Source organism: Taudactylus pleione, unplaced genomic scaffold (genome assembly GCF_031769625.1).
Source record: "Taudactylus pleione unplaced genomic scaffold, aTauple2 ptg000475l, whole genome shotgun sequence".
NCBI lineage: Eukaryota > Metazoa > Chordata > Amphibia > Anura > Myobatrachidae > Taudactylus > Taudactylus pleione.
Window position 1 is genome coordinate 1,009,280 of NW_028284877.1, and position 14,865 is coordinate 1,024,144.

The following is a 14,865-nucleotide window of genomic DNA, read 5'->3' on the forward strand; positions in this document are numbered from 1 at the left end:
CCCAGTTACAGTGGGACAGTTCTGATTTACATTGTTGTGATAGGCTCATCAGTTGGGAGATATGTCTTATTCACCAATCAATGGGTGCCGCTGAGAAAAGCACTAGGCATGCCCCTCTGGTGTGTGTCCATGACCATTATCTGATGTGACCTGCCCTAGACCCAATCCTTTCACTTAGAATGTTGGAAGGTATGTATAATAGATCATACTGGAAATTGTTCTTCTAGAACTACAGGACTGGGAGCAGGACCCACAGGAACATGAGCTAAGCTCCTCCAGTCAGGGCTCAGCACCAGGGCCGTAGGCAGGGTGGTGCGGCCGGTGCCTCCAAACAGGGCGGAATCCCCCAGCGGCACCGGCCACACACTTCTCTGCGCCGGAGGTCTGCAGGAAGAGACCTCCGGCAGTGGTGCGCGCCGCACAGTGGACGTCGGCGCAGGATCCCGCCCTCCCTCCTTCTTTCGGAAGGAAAGGTAAGCGCTCAGGGGGAAGGAGGGGGGCGGAGAGGGAGTGAGAGTGGTGGCAGTGCTGCACAGGGCACACTGCTGACCAGCTACGGCGCTGCTCAGCACACACTCTTAACAACTGATCAGGGCCGCCATGTCATGCTCCGGCCCTTAAAAAACACTTTCTTACCTCTCTGGTGCCTGTCCAGGCTAGCACAGAGGTTCGCTCACGCTGGACATCGCTTCCGTCTGGTACTGAGGCCTGTCTGTGCTGAACCAATTCACAAACTGCTTCTTATTCAGAGGCAGTCTGCGTGTGAAGCAGAAGCAGTTCTATTCTGAACTCATCGGTACCAACAGTCTATGCGCAGTGCCAGGTGAACTGAGGACACCCAGAGCATGTGCCCCGGGTCCCACCTTTCCCACACCAGGTTTTTGCACTGAATGAGCTTCCCTGTGAGCATTGAGCTTCCCTGTGTTTGTCTCTGTACCCTATCTCTGCTACCCCTACTCTCCTACTTCCTGGCTTCTTCATTGGTGGAACCGGTTACTGTCACAGCACAGTCCGGGAGGAAGCAACAAGACGAGTACAATACAATACATAGTTATCTCACCCTCTGCTGAGGTCTGACCATCTCTTTGTCTCTGTCTCCCCCTTTGCATTTGTCTCTTTGATACAGTAGCTGTATGTCAAACTCTCTTTCAACCCCTCCTGTGTGTGTCCATCACCACTTGTACCACTGCCCCTCTCCCCATGTGTGCCTCTCCCCACCCTGTATCTCAGCCCATCCCCATATGTGGCTCTACCAGTCTCCATGTGTGCCCATGCCCCCTCCTGACCATGTATGCCTCTGGCCGTCCATCGATATGTTCCTCTGATTGGGGTAAGGGTGTCCTACATGTTTAATTTGTATTGGGCACCACAAATTCTTATAACAGTCCTGCCCCTGGGGCCCAGCCGATTGAGGCTGTCACTATAGACCAGGGGTGGGGAACCTTTTTTTTTACAGAGGGCCATTTTGATATATATAACATTATTTGCGGGCCTGGTGCAGGCCACACCTCCTCCATGTGACATCACACAGGGCGGGGCCACAATCGCCGGTGATTACAGCAATGCCCGGAGCATCCTGCAGCATAGATTCTGGCTGCAGGATGCCATTCTAGGGACCCTGATAGCCAGATGAGGCTAGCAGAAAAAAGCTCAGAGGGCCAGACCAAATGATTCTGCGGGCCTTATACGGCCCCCGGGCCTGAGGTTCCCCATCCCTGCTATAGACAGTGCAGCAGGAAAGACCATCTCTGCTACACTGTTACTATAGTTGCTCGGCTTGTGTTGTGCGTGCCATTAATCCTTTAGGTGGTTGGCCAGTGGTTAATTTGGGAGCCCCCACCTGGAATTTGTTCACTTTTGTTTTGAAAAAAACCCCCAAAAATTACATTCAATCCATGGGGGGGCCCCTAGTACCCAATGAGCCATAAGTGCCCGCCTTCATCGACAAATGGAAAATCCGTCCCTGGGCAAGATAAATATAAATGCAGGTTCTAGCTGTGATTTCTCAGCACTTGTTTGCTCACTGATGTAAATGTTTATTTAAGGAACTAGTGTAAGCAGGCATGTGAAGGTTATAACACAAATGACTACTGGTTAATTTTTAAGTTTTCCTAGAACAGCGCAGACCATGCGGCTTTGGGATCTTTTGTTCAAAGGATCACTAAATCTAGATAACAAGACGGCTTATGTAACAGGGCTACTAATTACGTTCACAAACACACGTGTAGATATTCAGCAGCTATCAGTACTGGAAATATCAGAGATAAGGAGGAGGAGATATTTTTGTGCACAAACCAGAAAACCTGTCAGGTTTTTCCACTGAAGCTGCCTTTTCTCAGCCTACAAATGTCTGATCATGTAGAACAGGGGTCTTCAACCTTGCCCCTCCAGCTGCTGTGGAACTACACATCCCAGCATGCACTGCCACCTTTTTGATATAACAGCATGCTAAAACTATGGTAGTGCATGCTGGGATGTGTAGTTCCACAGCAGCTGGAAGGCCAAGGTTGAAGACCCCTGATGTAGAATATTGTACATTTAGCTACACAGCAAATGTTAATGCAGTCATGAAATATCTCATGTTCTGTGGCGGTATGGAATCTTTACATACAGCGGATTTCTATGAATGTTACTCATTTCTTCATCAGGTAAGTCTGTTATGTGTAGAGGCCCTTTAATGTGTAGTAGAAGTAATGCCACTTAAGGAGCTTCAGTTTATGATTAATTAACTTGATGCAGACATGGCAGCGCTGCCTGTAAAATTCCACAGTAGATTAACTCCGAAACAGAAGCTGATTAAAGCAACCAGAATTTTTTTTACCAGTCATTTAATCTAAAGTGGTAGATCATAGATAGAGGCAATCTGTGGCCCTTCAGTCTCAGCATGTTCTAGCAGCAATGAGCCGCCATATCATCCTGGAACTTGTAGTGCTACAACAGATTGTAGGCTCCTCCTGGCCATACGTGTCTGCTCTTCTAGAACGTCTGGGAGGCTCCAGGCTCTCAGGTGGCCCTCTCAGACGCTCAATTCTCCAAGAGGATGCCCGCCAGCTGGCCCGTAGCCGCCCACTTCCCAATGACGCTATTCACAATGCAACTGCAGCATTGTATAGTGAGGGCGGGGGTCACAATTTTGCAAACACGTTATACAGGTAGCAACCCTCTCCCCCACATCACCGACCTAGAGGGGACAGCCAGAATGTCAGCAGGTATCTGTCAGAATCTGAGATCTCAGAAACAGATTTATCAGAAACAGGCGTCTCCTCGCTGTGTGTGTGTTACTCACAATTACACAGAGCTTTAGCTACACACCCACAACACTCCCCTGACACACTCATGAGACTCCCGCAAGTCAGGATGGATCTATGCGATCGCATTGTTGTCTTTCGTGGACAGACAGATTCAGCCAAGTTCCATCTGACTCAGAATAGGACGGAGATACACAAAAATGTGCAAATTCACATCTGTGCATGAGTTGTGTGCAAACACTCGCTGTTGTGTGCACAGAGATCTGTCCCATTGCGGCCGGCAGTGGACTGACCACAGCAGTAGACTCTGGGCCCAGAGTCTACTGTGCATGCGCAGGTCACCGGGAAACTGGCACGGCCACCATTTTCACGGTGATTTCCACACTGGCCGCAGCGGCCATTTTGCAGGCCTTTAGTGCAGGGCTGCTACAGCCGATGCGGGACTTTGGAGAGGTAAGTATTAGGAAATATGGGTGCAGGGTGTGCGGTGTGGGCCACCCCTGGACTCAGAGGCATGTGTGCACCACACACCCTGCACCCATTATAGATACGCCCCTGCATGCAATATGAGCACATCTGCATCTTGAAAATAATGCAGAACTGCATTCAGTCAGCCACATCTGTGTGGTCACATGAGACACGTGACCCTATACATCCGCTCGGAAAATCGAAAACAGTGTGAAAGTAGCGCAGTCTGTATGATGTTGAAAATAGATGTCAACAATAAGATTATAGTGCAAATATGTAATTATACAATGGCAGATGTAAATAAAATGGTGAATTTATTCACATAATACACAATAAAAGATGGGTCTCATATTGCAGAAACCATCATGAGAATAAGAAATATATAATTAGAGATGAGCGAGTTCGGTTTCCAGAGATCCGAACCCACCCAAATTTAGCAGATCCGAGTCGCATCCAAGCCGGCCCGGATGTTCCCGCCTTACTCGGATCTCTCAAATCGAGGCAAAACCATAGAGACGAAATCTCGCGGTTCGCGAGCTTTCGTCTCTATGATCAATGTAGCATATAAGGGACCATGCGACGGAGCCATTTCACTGCGGCAGGGAGGGTGGGTAGTGTATGGCTGGGAGAGGTGCTGGTGATATCTGCTGTGTCCTGGGCTGGTGACTGCTGATCCATTCTGGACTCTGGTCACGGTGCTGTCACTGTGCTGTCTGCTGATCCATCTGGACTGTCTGCTGTGTCCTGGGCTGGTGCTGCTGATCAATTCTGGGCTGGTGCTGTCACTGTGCTGTCTGCTGATCCATCTGGGCTGTCTGCTGTGTCCTGGGTTGGTGCTGATCAATTCTGGGCTGCTGCTGTCACTGCTGTCTGCTGTGTCCATCTGGGCTGTTGCTGATCCATCTGGGCTGTCTGTGCTGTCTGCTGTGTCCTGGGCTGGTGTTTTTCATGTCTGCTGTTTCCATCTGGGCTGGTACAGAACTGCAGCTACATCCGGGCTGGTGCTGTGTCCATCTGGGCCCAAGTTCTGGACTAAAAAAAAAGTTAAATATATATATATATATATATATATATGGTAAAAAAAAATCAAAGTGTCTTTTAGATTTTTCTGTGTGTGTGCACGTGCGTGTTAGGCTTAACCACAGTACCGTACAAGATCCAGCCAGCAACACAAGTTGCAACCTAGTGCTGCCCGATTACAGTCGTGATCATTCTGTATTCTGTAGCTGAAAAAAAATAAAAATCTATTTTTTTTTTGTAATAATTGTCTGTGTGTCTGTGCGTTTTAGGCTTTGCCGCACAAGATCTAGCAAGTCGGCAACGCAACCTAGTGCTGCCCGACTCCAGTCGTCACCAATCTGTGCTCTGGGCCCAAGTACTGGACCCGAAAAAAAAAAAACCAGTGTCTTTTGTATATTTTTTTTCTGTGTGCGCACGACTGCACGTGTGTGAATTTTGTAACCGCACCTTGGCTACACTATTGGTGCTTGTGACACTGCTTCAAGACCGCAGAAAATATGGAGGGCTGTCACATGACAGGAGAGCAAGGCCAAGAACCACATGTTGTAGCTGCCGCCAGCAGTCATCATGATAATGCAAGGTCGTCAACTTCCTTGGCCTCTATGAAGGCCCATGCCTTCAATCCTCAAGGGCAAGAAAAAAATCCAGATCCAAAACCAAAACACGGAGGTGAGGTTTTGGCAAAACCAATCCAGATCCAAAACCAGGGAAGATCCAGATCCAAACCAAAACACGGAGGTCGGCGCACATCTCTATATGTAATATACATTGAGGAAAGTCCCAACAATATTAAATGGCAATAAAAGGTGGTTATTCCAATATTCAGAAAGTCCAAGCAAATAAAAAGGTGTACATGTATCCCAGGATAAATTGAATTGGAAAAGCACACTTTAAAGAGGAGGAGATTGTAGCCTAACCTACAGGTAGATGAATGCCTGAGTGATGTCCAATTGGTTGCAAATCCCTTTTCACAGGTGGTGTCCCTTGGTATCCGGAAAATATTTGCAGCTTGGTGCGATCCACTCAGGGGTTCCTATTATTCCTGTGTCCTTTGGGAGGTGTGAGAAATTAAGACAAACGGCTCATTCGACAATGTTACTGGTATTCCAAAATGTACTTGTTGAGAGAAAATCCGGGTTCTATGTGCACCAAGTGCACCTGCTGTGCTTTGGGGAAATATCCCCCTCCATGTTCACAGCTATATATCTTCGATAAGCTCCCAAAATGAATACATCTATCAGTATCTTTTTTTCATAAGCCAACTTATGTTTTAGGTTTAGTGGTCCTGAAAGGATCAATGGACCAATGCAGCCCAGGTTACTGGAAAAAGGAGGTAAGTGGGAAGCCACCCAACCCAACATAACCCCTTCAGCAAGAAACAAAGTGCTCCGCACCTGACTTTCCCACTTACAGTAATATACTATTGCAGCAACCAGTGCTGAGATGTTTGAGTTGATATTTAAGATAAACATAGTTCACATCAGTGAAAAGGGTGGTTCAGGAGTAGAAAGCTTTTTATACCCGGAGGAAAGGAGAGGGGTCTGCATCAGTACTTGCTTCAATCATGCACACTGTACAAGGTAAGACGTAAAAAAAACCATTGCCACATCATCATCATCGGAACTCCGCTATCGATGGCAAAACATTGACCATTGAAAGCAAACCATTGATGGTTGCTAATCATTGATGGTCCATGTCCATCACTAGTAAGAAGTGGTAATAAGGAGTAGGAAGACATCTCTGTTTAATCCTAGCTATGCACAACTATATACATTTAAGCAGGGCCAACAAGAGATTGGCCAGGCTCTGGCACAGACACTAAGGGGTCGCCCTTAAGGTCCCCACACACGGAGCAATATAGCGGCCAATCCGACGGATTGGAACGATATCGCAGCTATATCATTCCGTGTGTGGGCATGATATCGTCAGCTGGGGTCGTCTGTCGCTCCTCCAGATCTTTCTGCATGCACAAGAGATCTGGAGAAGACAGGCTTAGGCCCTTAGTGCCTGCCACCCCTCCACACTATGGCACCTTGGATATATGAAAGTGCACAGAGGGCCTTTGATTGTTCAGCTACTCCCAATATGCGTTGCCAGTGGTTAGCTGGTGTCTGGTTCGAATCGCTGTCACCTTCAACAATCACTGGTTTGACTGTAATACTCTGCAGTAGACTCTTACCTGCTATGATGTCATCCATTTGCTCCAAGGCCGCCTCAAGCATGTGACTGGCGTCGGAAGCCATGTCTGCTGCAGTCCGTTTCCTGACAAACAAAAAAGAGATGTTATTAATATTATGTCATACTGTATCTCTATTTATTCCTACACACTTTGAATCAAAGGCTTTATTTCACTGTCAAAACTTGTAACAGATAAGAACTATTTGTTACTTGGATTCTTTGGTTTGCACCTTTTCAGTCCTCAAGCTTAACCCTTCCCTCACCCCTTACAATCCAGGGTTTGAGGATATCCATACTTAAGTAGTTGAATTAAAATAACAAATCTCATCCCCAAAAGCAAAATCTTGTTTCAGTATATTGACACAAAAGTAGGCTGTTCTATGGCTAAAGGAACTATTTACTAAGCCTTGGAGTGAGAGAGAGAGAGAGAGAGAGAGAGAAAGTGGATGGAGATAAAAGTACCAACCAATCAGCTCCTAACTGTCATTTTACAGGTTGTGTTTGAAAAATGACAACCTGTAAAATGACAGTTAGGATCGGATTGGTTGGTACTTATCTCCATCAACTTTCTCTCTCTCCAAGGCTTAATATATAGACCCCTAATACCCCTTTCAGACATACAACCTGGGAAATTTCCTGCTCAGACCCGGGAATTTATCCTGTGCAAAATCCCGGGTATTTGGTCGAGACGCCCCTTTCACACTACAGCGTCTACCTGGGAAATTCCCTTTCAGACAAGAGCAGGGATTTTTAAATTACCTGCCTCTCCTCTGCCGTCTGCCCCTCCTAGCCTATCCCCTCTCCGGCTGCCGCTGATGAGGTCATCAAAATGCAGCAGGCAGCCAGCCAATCCCAATCCAGCCATTTTTATTTTATTAATAAATTATTTTATCCCCTATTTGCCATTCCCCCCCCCTCCCAATGGGGAAGAGATAGAACCCCTTGCCGTTAATGTACTGCCCTGGTGGTCCAGTGGGACTGCGGGTGGCCTGCTGTGCCAGAGACCTGTTGGCGGTCTCCAGCGCTGGTGGGTGTCCCCGGCGTCCGGCTGGGGTCCTCTGTGTTGCGATCTACACTGACAGCCACCGGCGCAGGGGGTGGTGAGCGGCAGCGCTGAGTGTCCTATAGGGCGCTCTGCGCTGCCAACTCAGTGTAAAAGCTGCTTGGTGCAGCCCGGGAGTAGTAAATTCCTGGGTAGCACCATTCAGACACAAGCAGTGTAATTTCCCGGGACTTAAGTCCCGGGAAATTCCCTGGTCGATTGAAGGGTCGGCTACCTTTAAGACAACCTGGGAATTTGGCTGAGGCAGGCCAAATTCCCGGGATTCTCGGTATGTCTGAAAGGGGTATAAGCCACAATCAATAAAGGCTTCATCCACCCAACCCCTTCACAAACCTCCAGCAGACAATGCAAAATTGGTTCAAAATAAACCCTTATCCACCTTCGTCAAGAGTCTGCCCCTTTCAAGGTCAGGAAAGTTGGGACTGGGCATGCAGTCACTCTGTCTCCGATCATAATCTCCAACATTTTGAATGTCGACAGCAGTAGGTTGACATTCATGATGTCGACATGGTTAAAATTTCGACATCACAAACGTCGACATTTAAACAACGATGACATTACAGCAGTGTCAAAATGCTGATTGTCGACATTATGAACATGTCAACAAGTTTAATTTTGGCATTATGGCTATGTAGACATTCTCATGTCGATCTAATGAATGTCGACATTGTGAATGTCAGCAAAATATACCACACCCTGGGACTTGTGTGTTCCATCACTCCATGCAAAGTTTTGCACCTCACTTATGCCACCAGCTGCGTTCACAATGCCCTGTAAGACCAGGTATAACTGTACAAAGGTCATGTTGTGATATAAGAGCATTGCTTTGTGGTTTTACACTCTTCCAGTTTGTTAATGACCCTTATTGGGGCACAATTCTGAAAATTAGGTGGTGTAACCCATAGCAACTCTTCAAAGGTTTGCTTTCATTTTCTAAACAGTATTTGACAATAAATAGAAGCAATAGAATTGTTGTTTTGGGTTAGAGCAAAATTTTCATGGTTACTTGTGCATTAATCTCCATAACTATTCTCCATGTAGCTGTATTGTTGCTGTTGCGTGATAGCCAGGAAAATATTTAATACACGCACAGCCATTATCAGAGAGCAGCTGAGGGCCTGATACAGAGAAGTACGGTGTTGCAATCGCAACTGCAAATTTGCATGTTGCGGAGGAGTGATTCCTTATAAAATTGCGCTTTCTCCTAACAGCACTGAGATGCCCATCGGAGCCATCGCAACTAGCGCAGCAACTGCATTACCATTCGCAGCCCATGTCCAGGTCCTCCTATAATCAATCACGTTAGTAATCCTATGATCATGCAGCATGGGCGCCCGGACTGAGATGCTGGAGCCATTTTATGTACACAGGGGATTGCAGACGCCTGCTGCGACCCGGCCTCAAAACGGCACTGAAATGCCAGCGTTTGGCCCTACCACTCCTGTTTCCTCCCCCAAACGGTGCCTTCCTGTCAACCACATTGTGGGGGAGATGTATTAACGGCGGCATCGCCGATGCGGTACATCCCCCTTGACTTCGGGTACATACCGCAGTTCATTATCTGGGTATGTACCAAGGATTTTGCCATGCTGCCGGGCAGAGGGACTTCCAGGTTGAACACCCAGAAGTCCTTCTGCGCATGCGCAGAAGGCCGCGGGCCGCGGGGGCTCATGGGAGGGATCTGATCGGATCCCTCCCAGCCCCGAGCGTCGCGTTAAGAAGCCCATATGCTTCTATTGGGTAACGCCCCCTGGTGGCGTTACCTAGCGACGTGAAGCAGCAACGCTGCATTCTGCTGCTTAATACATACGGGGAATGCAGTAAAACCCCCGAAAACTGCATTTTTGGGGGTTTTACCACATTTTTGCCGTTAATACATCTCCCCCTTTGATCCCTGGTATGCATGTGGGATAGCAGATGCATGCGAATGCGCCAGTTCACCGATAATCGCTTAACTGTGTAAAAATCGGAACAGCGAACATCTCTGAATGAGGCCAACATTCCCACTTACCTTAGTTGATTGCGATCTACGGGCGGGAGCTCCGCGAGCTTCCAGTAGATCGCGATCAACCTTTTCGCCGGGCATGTGGCCAGGGGTCGGGGACAGTGTGTGGGGGCCCCCTATGTGTGGGGGCCCCTGGACGACCGCCCCTGTCGCCCTGCCCTTAACTACCTGAATTAACAAAGTTAAAGATAAACGCCAGGACGTCTGCTCGCTTTGGGGAAAGATTTTTTTTTTTTACTGCTTGTTTCCTTAGAATGGATTTTGCCTTGTTGATAGGGTTAAAATGTCAACACAAAAAAGTTTGACACAAGATTTTTCATGTAGGCCTAAACAGTTAGGTTTAGGCTAAAATAATAATAATAATAGAAAAAAAATCAAATGTCAACCTTTTTTGTTTCATTCATGTGAATGTCAACCTTTTAACTCTATCAACCTTTTAATGATGTTGACACATATCACTGTTGACCAATTACCTGTCAACCTTTTAACCCCGTCGACCTGTTGACTGTTGACATTCTGGTGTCGACCTACTGACTGTCTAACTGCCGTGTGGTTTTAAAAGTCCATGTAAAGTTTAAATGTTCATGTGCTCTATTGTTAGAGAGGTTCATGTGGACAGGCCCTGATGGCAGCTGGCATATGGATATGCAGTAGGGTCACCATTCAATGTCAATATAAAACTGTTGCACATTACTGTACCTAAAGATATTGAGCCCAATTTTAAAGAATACCAAATGGATTCTTAAAAAAGAACACATTCAACTATTTAATATTGGACTGGACTATATTATCATAAACCCGGTATAACCTGCGCCCATGATAAAACCCAATCTTCTATAGCTACTTGGGAATGTTTTTATTGGGCACGTACAGACATTTACTTTTGGTATCATACATTGAAAGGAACTACAGCATTACAAAACAAATGCATGATTGAGAATAAGCAATGTACAGAATTCAGGGGCCTATTCATCAAGGTCTTCCAAGAATGAATAATAAAAATGCAAATTTATAAAAGTGCAAACAGCCAGACTTATATACTTTAGTTGGTTTCTTCTTTTTACTTCATATTGCTCAAACCTTTAAAAGGTAAGGGATCCCTTCAATTGTGTGCGCCAAAAATGTTTTAGAGATGCGCTGTGTAAATACTCCTCCTCACATTACTGAAATGAAGCCCGGAATTACCAGGGAAAATTTAGGCTCCATTACCAATAACAACACTGGTGCTGCCAATCAGCACGATGTGAGGCTGCAGAGGGGATTCAGTGTGATTCAAACCGCTCAGCTCCCTGAATACCCCCTTCTCTGTCAGCCAAGGAGAACATTGCCAGAGCAGAGAGCGGTTACAATGAGAGATCACTGTTGCTTACCAGAGATCTGCAGCACAGAAAGTTAATATATGCAAAATGATTCTTCGATTAAGTTGTGAATTACTATATTTTAGAGAAGATGGACAGATCGTTCACAAACGTCTTAAGGAAAGCTAGTTACCGTAAAGGGGTCTATCCATTAGGCGACCTGAAAAACTGAACGACTAGCGTTCAGTCCTTCAGGTCGCCTAGGTGCGGTGCCCGCACTGAACAGCGTTCACTGAACTTCATTCAGTGCAGTAGACCGACCTCCTGTTGGCAAACATGTGGAACCTGACGATAGTCTTCAGGCTGCCGAGCATGTTCCACAGATAGTCGGCGTCGGCAAGGACCCAGCGTGCACGCGCATCGCTGGTCCTTGACGGCTGTCCATTACACCTCCTGGTTTTGGTCGGATCATTCAAAAAGTCGTCTAATGGATAGGCCCCTTAAAGGCTCACATCGACTAGAAGACATGAAAACGACTGCATGATTACGACATTGTAACCGTGCAGTCTGATGTGTTTACACTGAATGAGCAGTCGTTCAGTGTAGGCACATCAAAATCATCTGCAAACATGCTGAACCTGATGTTATTGTCAGCTTGTACAACATATTTGTACGATGATAGACGTCTAAACGACCAGCAGAAGCGCGCATCGCTGGTCGTTTTAGACATTTTTCTAAACGATTTGCAAACGATTGAACGATATCATTATCGTTCAACTTAATCGTCTAGTGGATGTGTGTCTTCAAAGGGCCTATCCACTAGGCGACCTGAGAAACTGAACGTCTAGCATTCAGTCCTTCAGGTTGTCGGGTGCGGTGCCCGCACTGAAAGGCGTTCACTGAACTCCTATCTGTGAACATGTGGAACCTGACGTTCGTCGTCAGGTTGACGAGCATGTTCGGCAGATAGCCGGGTTCGGCAAGGACCCAGTGTGCATGCACATCGCTGGTCCTTGCCGGCTATCCATTAGATGACTTTCTGAACAATCCGACCAATACCTCCTGGTTTTGGTCGGATTTTTCAAAAAGTCGTCTCATGGATAGACCCCTTAAGACTGCCTGAGGAAGCCAAATGAAATACCAATTGTAGCTTCCTGCGCCCATTAATAATTCACACGCTGATCATCTAGATTACAATACGTGAGAATAAAAGCTCTTGATTTTGACCTAAAATTCTGCAAATTTTCTAACAAATCTGTAGAAATAGGTATGAGAGTCACTAAGCTCCAGTGAATATTTCTGCACTGCAAACATGCAGAACCAATGCAAAGTCCTGGCTAAACATTACAGCATTTTGTTATCTCTATGCCACCTCCCTGTATAATGCAGCCACTTTACCTTTTATTATACAATTGTGAACTAAAAACTTTTGGGGTAAATTGCGTAACTGTTGTGTGAGCATTTCCTTGTGCCTAGCTCTTGTATGTACAGTACCTTGAGGTGTGCCTGACTTCCCAATGCTTAAACAGTACAGTGGTATATTCAGGCTTGTCTACCCACCCCATTTGACTGGGAGCATCCCGACCCCCGGAAAAGGCAGGCAAGCCACCCGGCTGCTGCCTGCCCCCCCCCGACTACTAATAGAAACCCCCACAGCGGGGGGCTTGTGACGCGTTTGGTGCTGAATCGCTTCTTCGTGGTCCCGCCCCCTGCTATCCAATGCCGCTATTTTTGGCATTGTGAAGAGGGGGAGGGGCTGTGATTGTGTGACCCGCCCCCAATGAGGCATCATTACCCGGCCACGCCCCTGCCATGCGCAGACATTCAGCTCCCTCCAGGAAGAAAGGAAAGCCCGGTGTGTTGTATTGTGACCTGGAAACCCTGTGTGGCACATTGTTAACTGGGGCACTGTGTGTCATGTTGTGAACTGGGGGCACTGTGTGTCATGTTGTGAACTGGGGGCACTATGTGGCATATTATGTACTGGGGGCACTATGTGGCATATTGTGATCTGTGGGCACAATAATAATTTAATATTTGTAACAATCATATTTATTTAATGCTGAATACTCAGCGGAACACACTTTTGTATAAAAATGAGATACCTCGGAGTGAAGAAGAGGAGCCTGTAAAGATAAGAAGAAGAGAAACAAGAAGCCAGAAGCGTAGATGAAAGAATGAACTTACAATAACTACATTTGTAAATTCAGGATGTGCAGACACAAGTGTGCCACAAAGCGAACCTGTAGCTATGTTCTCCTGACTTCTATATAATTACAGAGCCTCAAATGAACCTTCTCTACATATAGCACAAGGCAGATGGACTGTTTTAAATGGCGAAAGTGAAAGAAACAAAAGCACATTTAGCACCAGCACATTTACATAATTAGCTTTCAGCAGTAATTAGCTATACACGTGACTGTGCATTATAGAGCTCTCTTTATTATTAAGAACAGGACTAACATATTGGTGGTTGGCAGTAATTACATGTCACCGTACGGCAACTGGCCTAGTTTTAGTTGATGAATGATCCACTGAACGGATTGCAATACTAATGCATACTTGCAATGGAATTAGAAGTTATCCTGGTTTTCATCCATACAGTCATACGCCAATATAAATGTACTCATCTGTGATGGGCTACAGTCAATTTCTGTATTAGTCAGTACTTTGTATGTCATGAAAACTTTTTATTCCCAACACATACTGTATTGGACTAGATGTACTAAGCACGCTTCTGCACGCCGCCGATTATGAAGGGTTAGGACTCTGAAATTTAAAATGGCAAGATTATTAGATGCCAAACCAAGTGTCAGGGGCAGAACTATGGGAGACAATGGAGGCGCCTGCCGCCGGGCTCCAGCTCTGAAGGGGCACCTCCTCTATTGTCCACAACATATTCACCCCACTTAGGGCTGTAACTATGTACCTGGAGTGTACCGTCACGGCCGCCCAATACATGGTACTACTTCCCGGCACCTGAGAAGCCACCATACACTAGTGGAGAGCTCCATGTCAGACCATCAGCTGCTGCCTTCGTCTATCTACAGCCTGTCTGCATGCAAATTGCTACATTACAGTGTCAGCGGCTGTGACATGGGGGGGGGGGCGCAACAAATTTTAACTTGCCTCCGGGCGTCTGGGATGAACTTACGCCACTGCCGAGTGTGTTTTCTATTTAATAGTATTGCAGTTTTAAATTTCTAATAATCGATTTTTCAAGCACATCCAGCCGTTTGTGCAAAAATCGGTGCAAAATACAGAACACTACCGGCCCGATTCTGAGTCACATGCAACCCGCACTTCGTACCAGTGCTCACACAGTTGAGTGATTATTTCGGGAAACCCCTTCAGCGCATGCTTTACACAGAGTGTACGCACAAAGATTGCGACCAGGACAGGCGGTATCAGAAAGGTGTGGTATAAAAAGATCGGGGCGTTCACATGTAGCATAAATTTAATAAGGCAGTGAAGAGATTACTGCTGAAATGAGCGTTTGCAGATATCCGTCTGATTCTAGAAGGACCTCCTGTGCCAGGTATAGGACTGGTGGAAATGCGCAATGATAAATGATGATGGCTATTT

General features: G+C 46.5%; 1 protein-coding gene across 5 annotated transcripts in view; it reads right to left on the reverse strand.

Moving 5' to 3' along the window:
- The window catches only part of PPFIBP2 (PPFIB scaffold protein 2), a 234,536-nt gene that overhangs the window by 202,668 nt on the left and 17,003 nt on the right, over positions 1-14,865 (reverse strand). For all 5 annotated transcript variants that reach the window (XM_088449009.1, XM_088449007.1, XM_088449014.1 and 2 more), the window contains exon 2: positions 6,916-6,998. In XM_088449009.1, coding sequence (XP_088305135.1) covers positions 6,916-6,979 — 64 coding nt within the window. In that variant the 5' untranslated portion in view covers positions 6,980-6,998. The remainder of the gene's footprint in view (positions 1-6,915; positions 6,999-14,865) is intronic.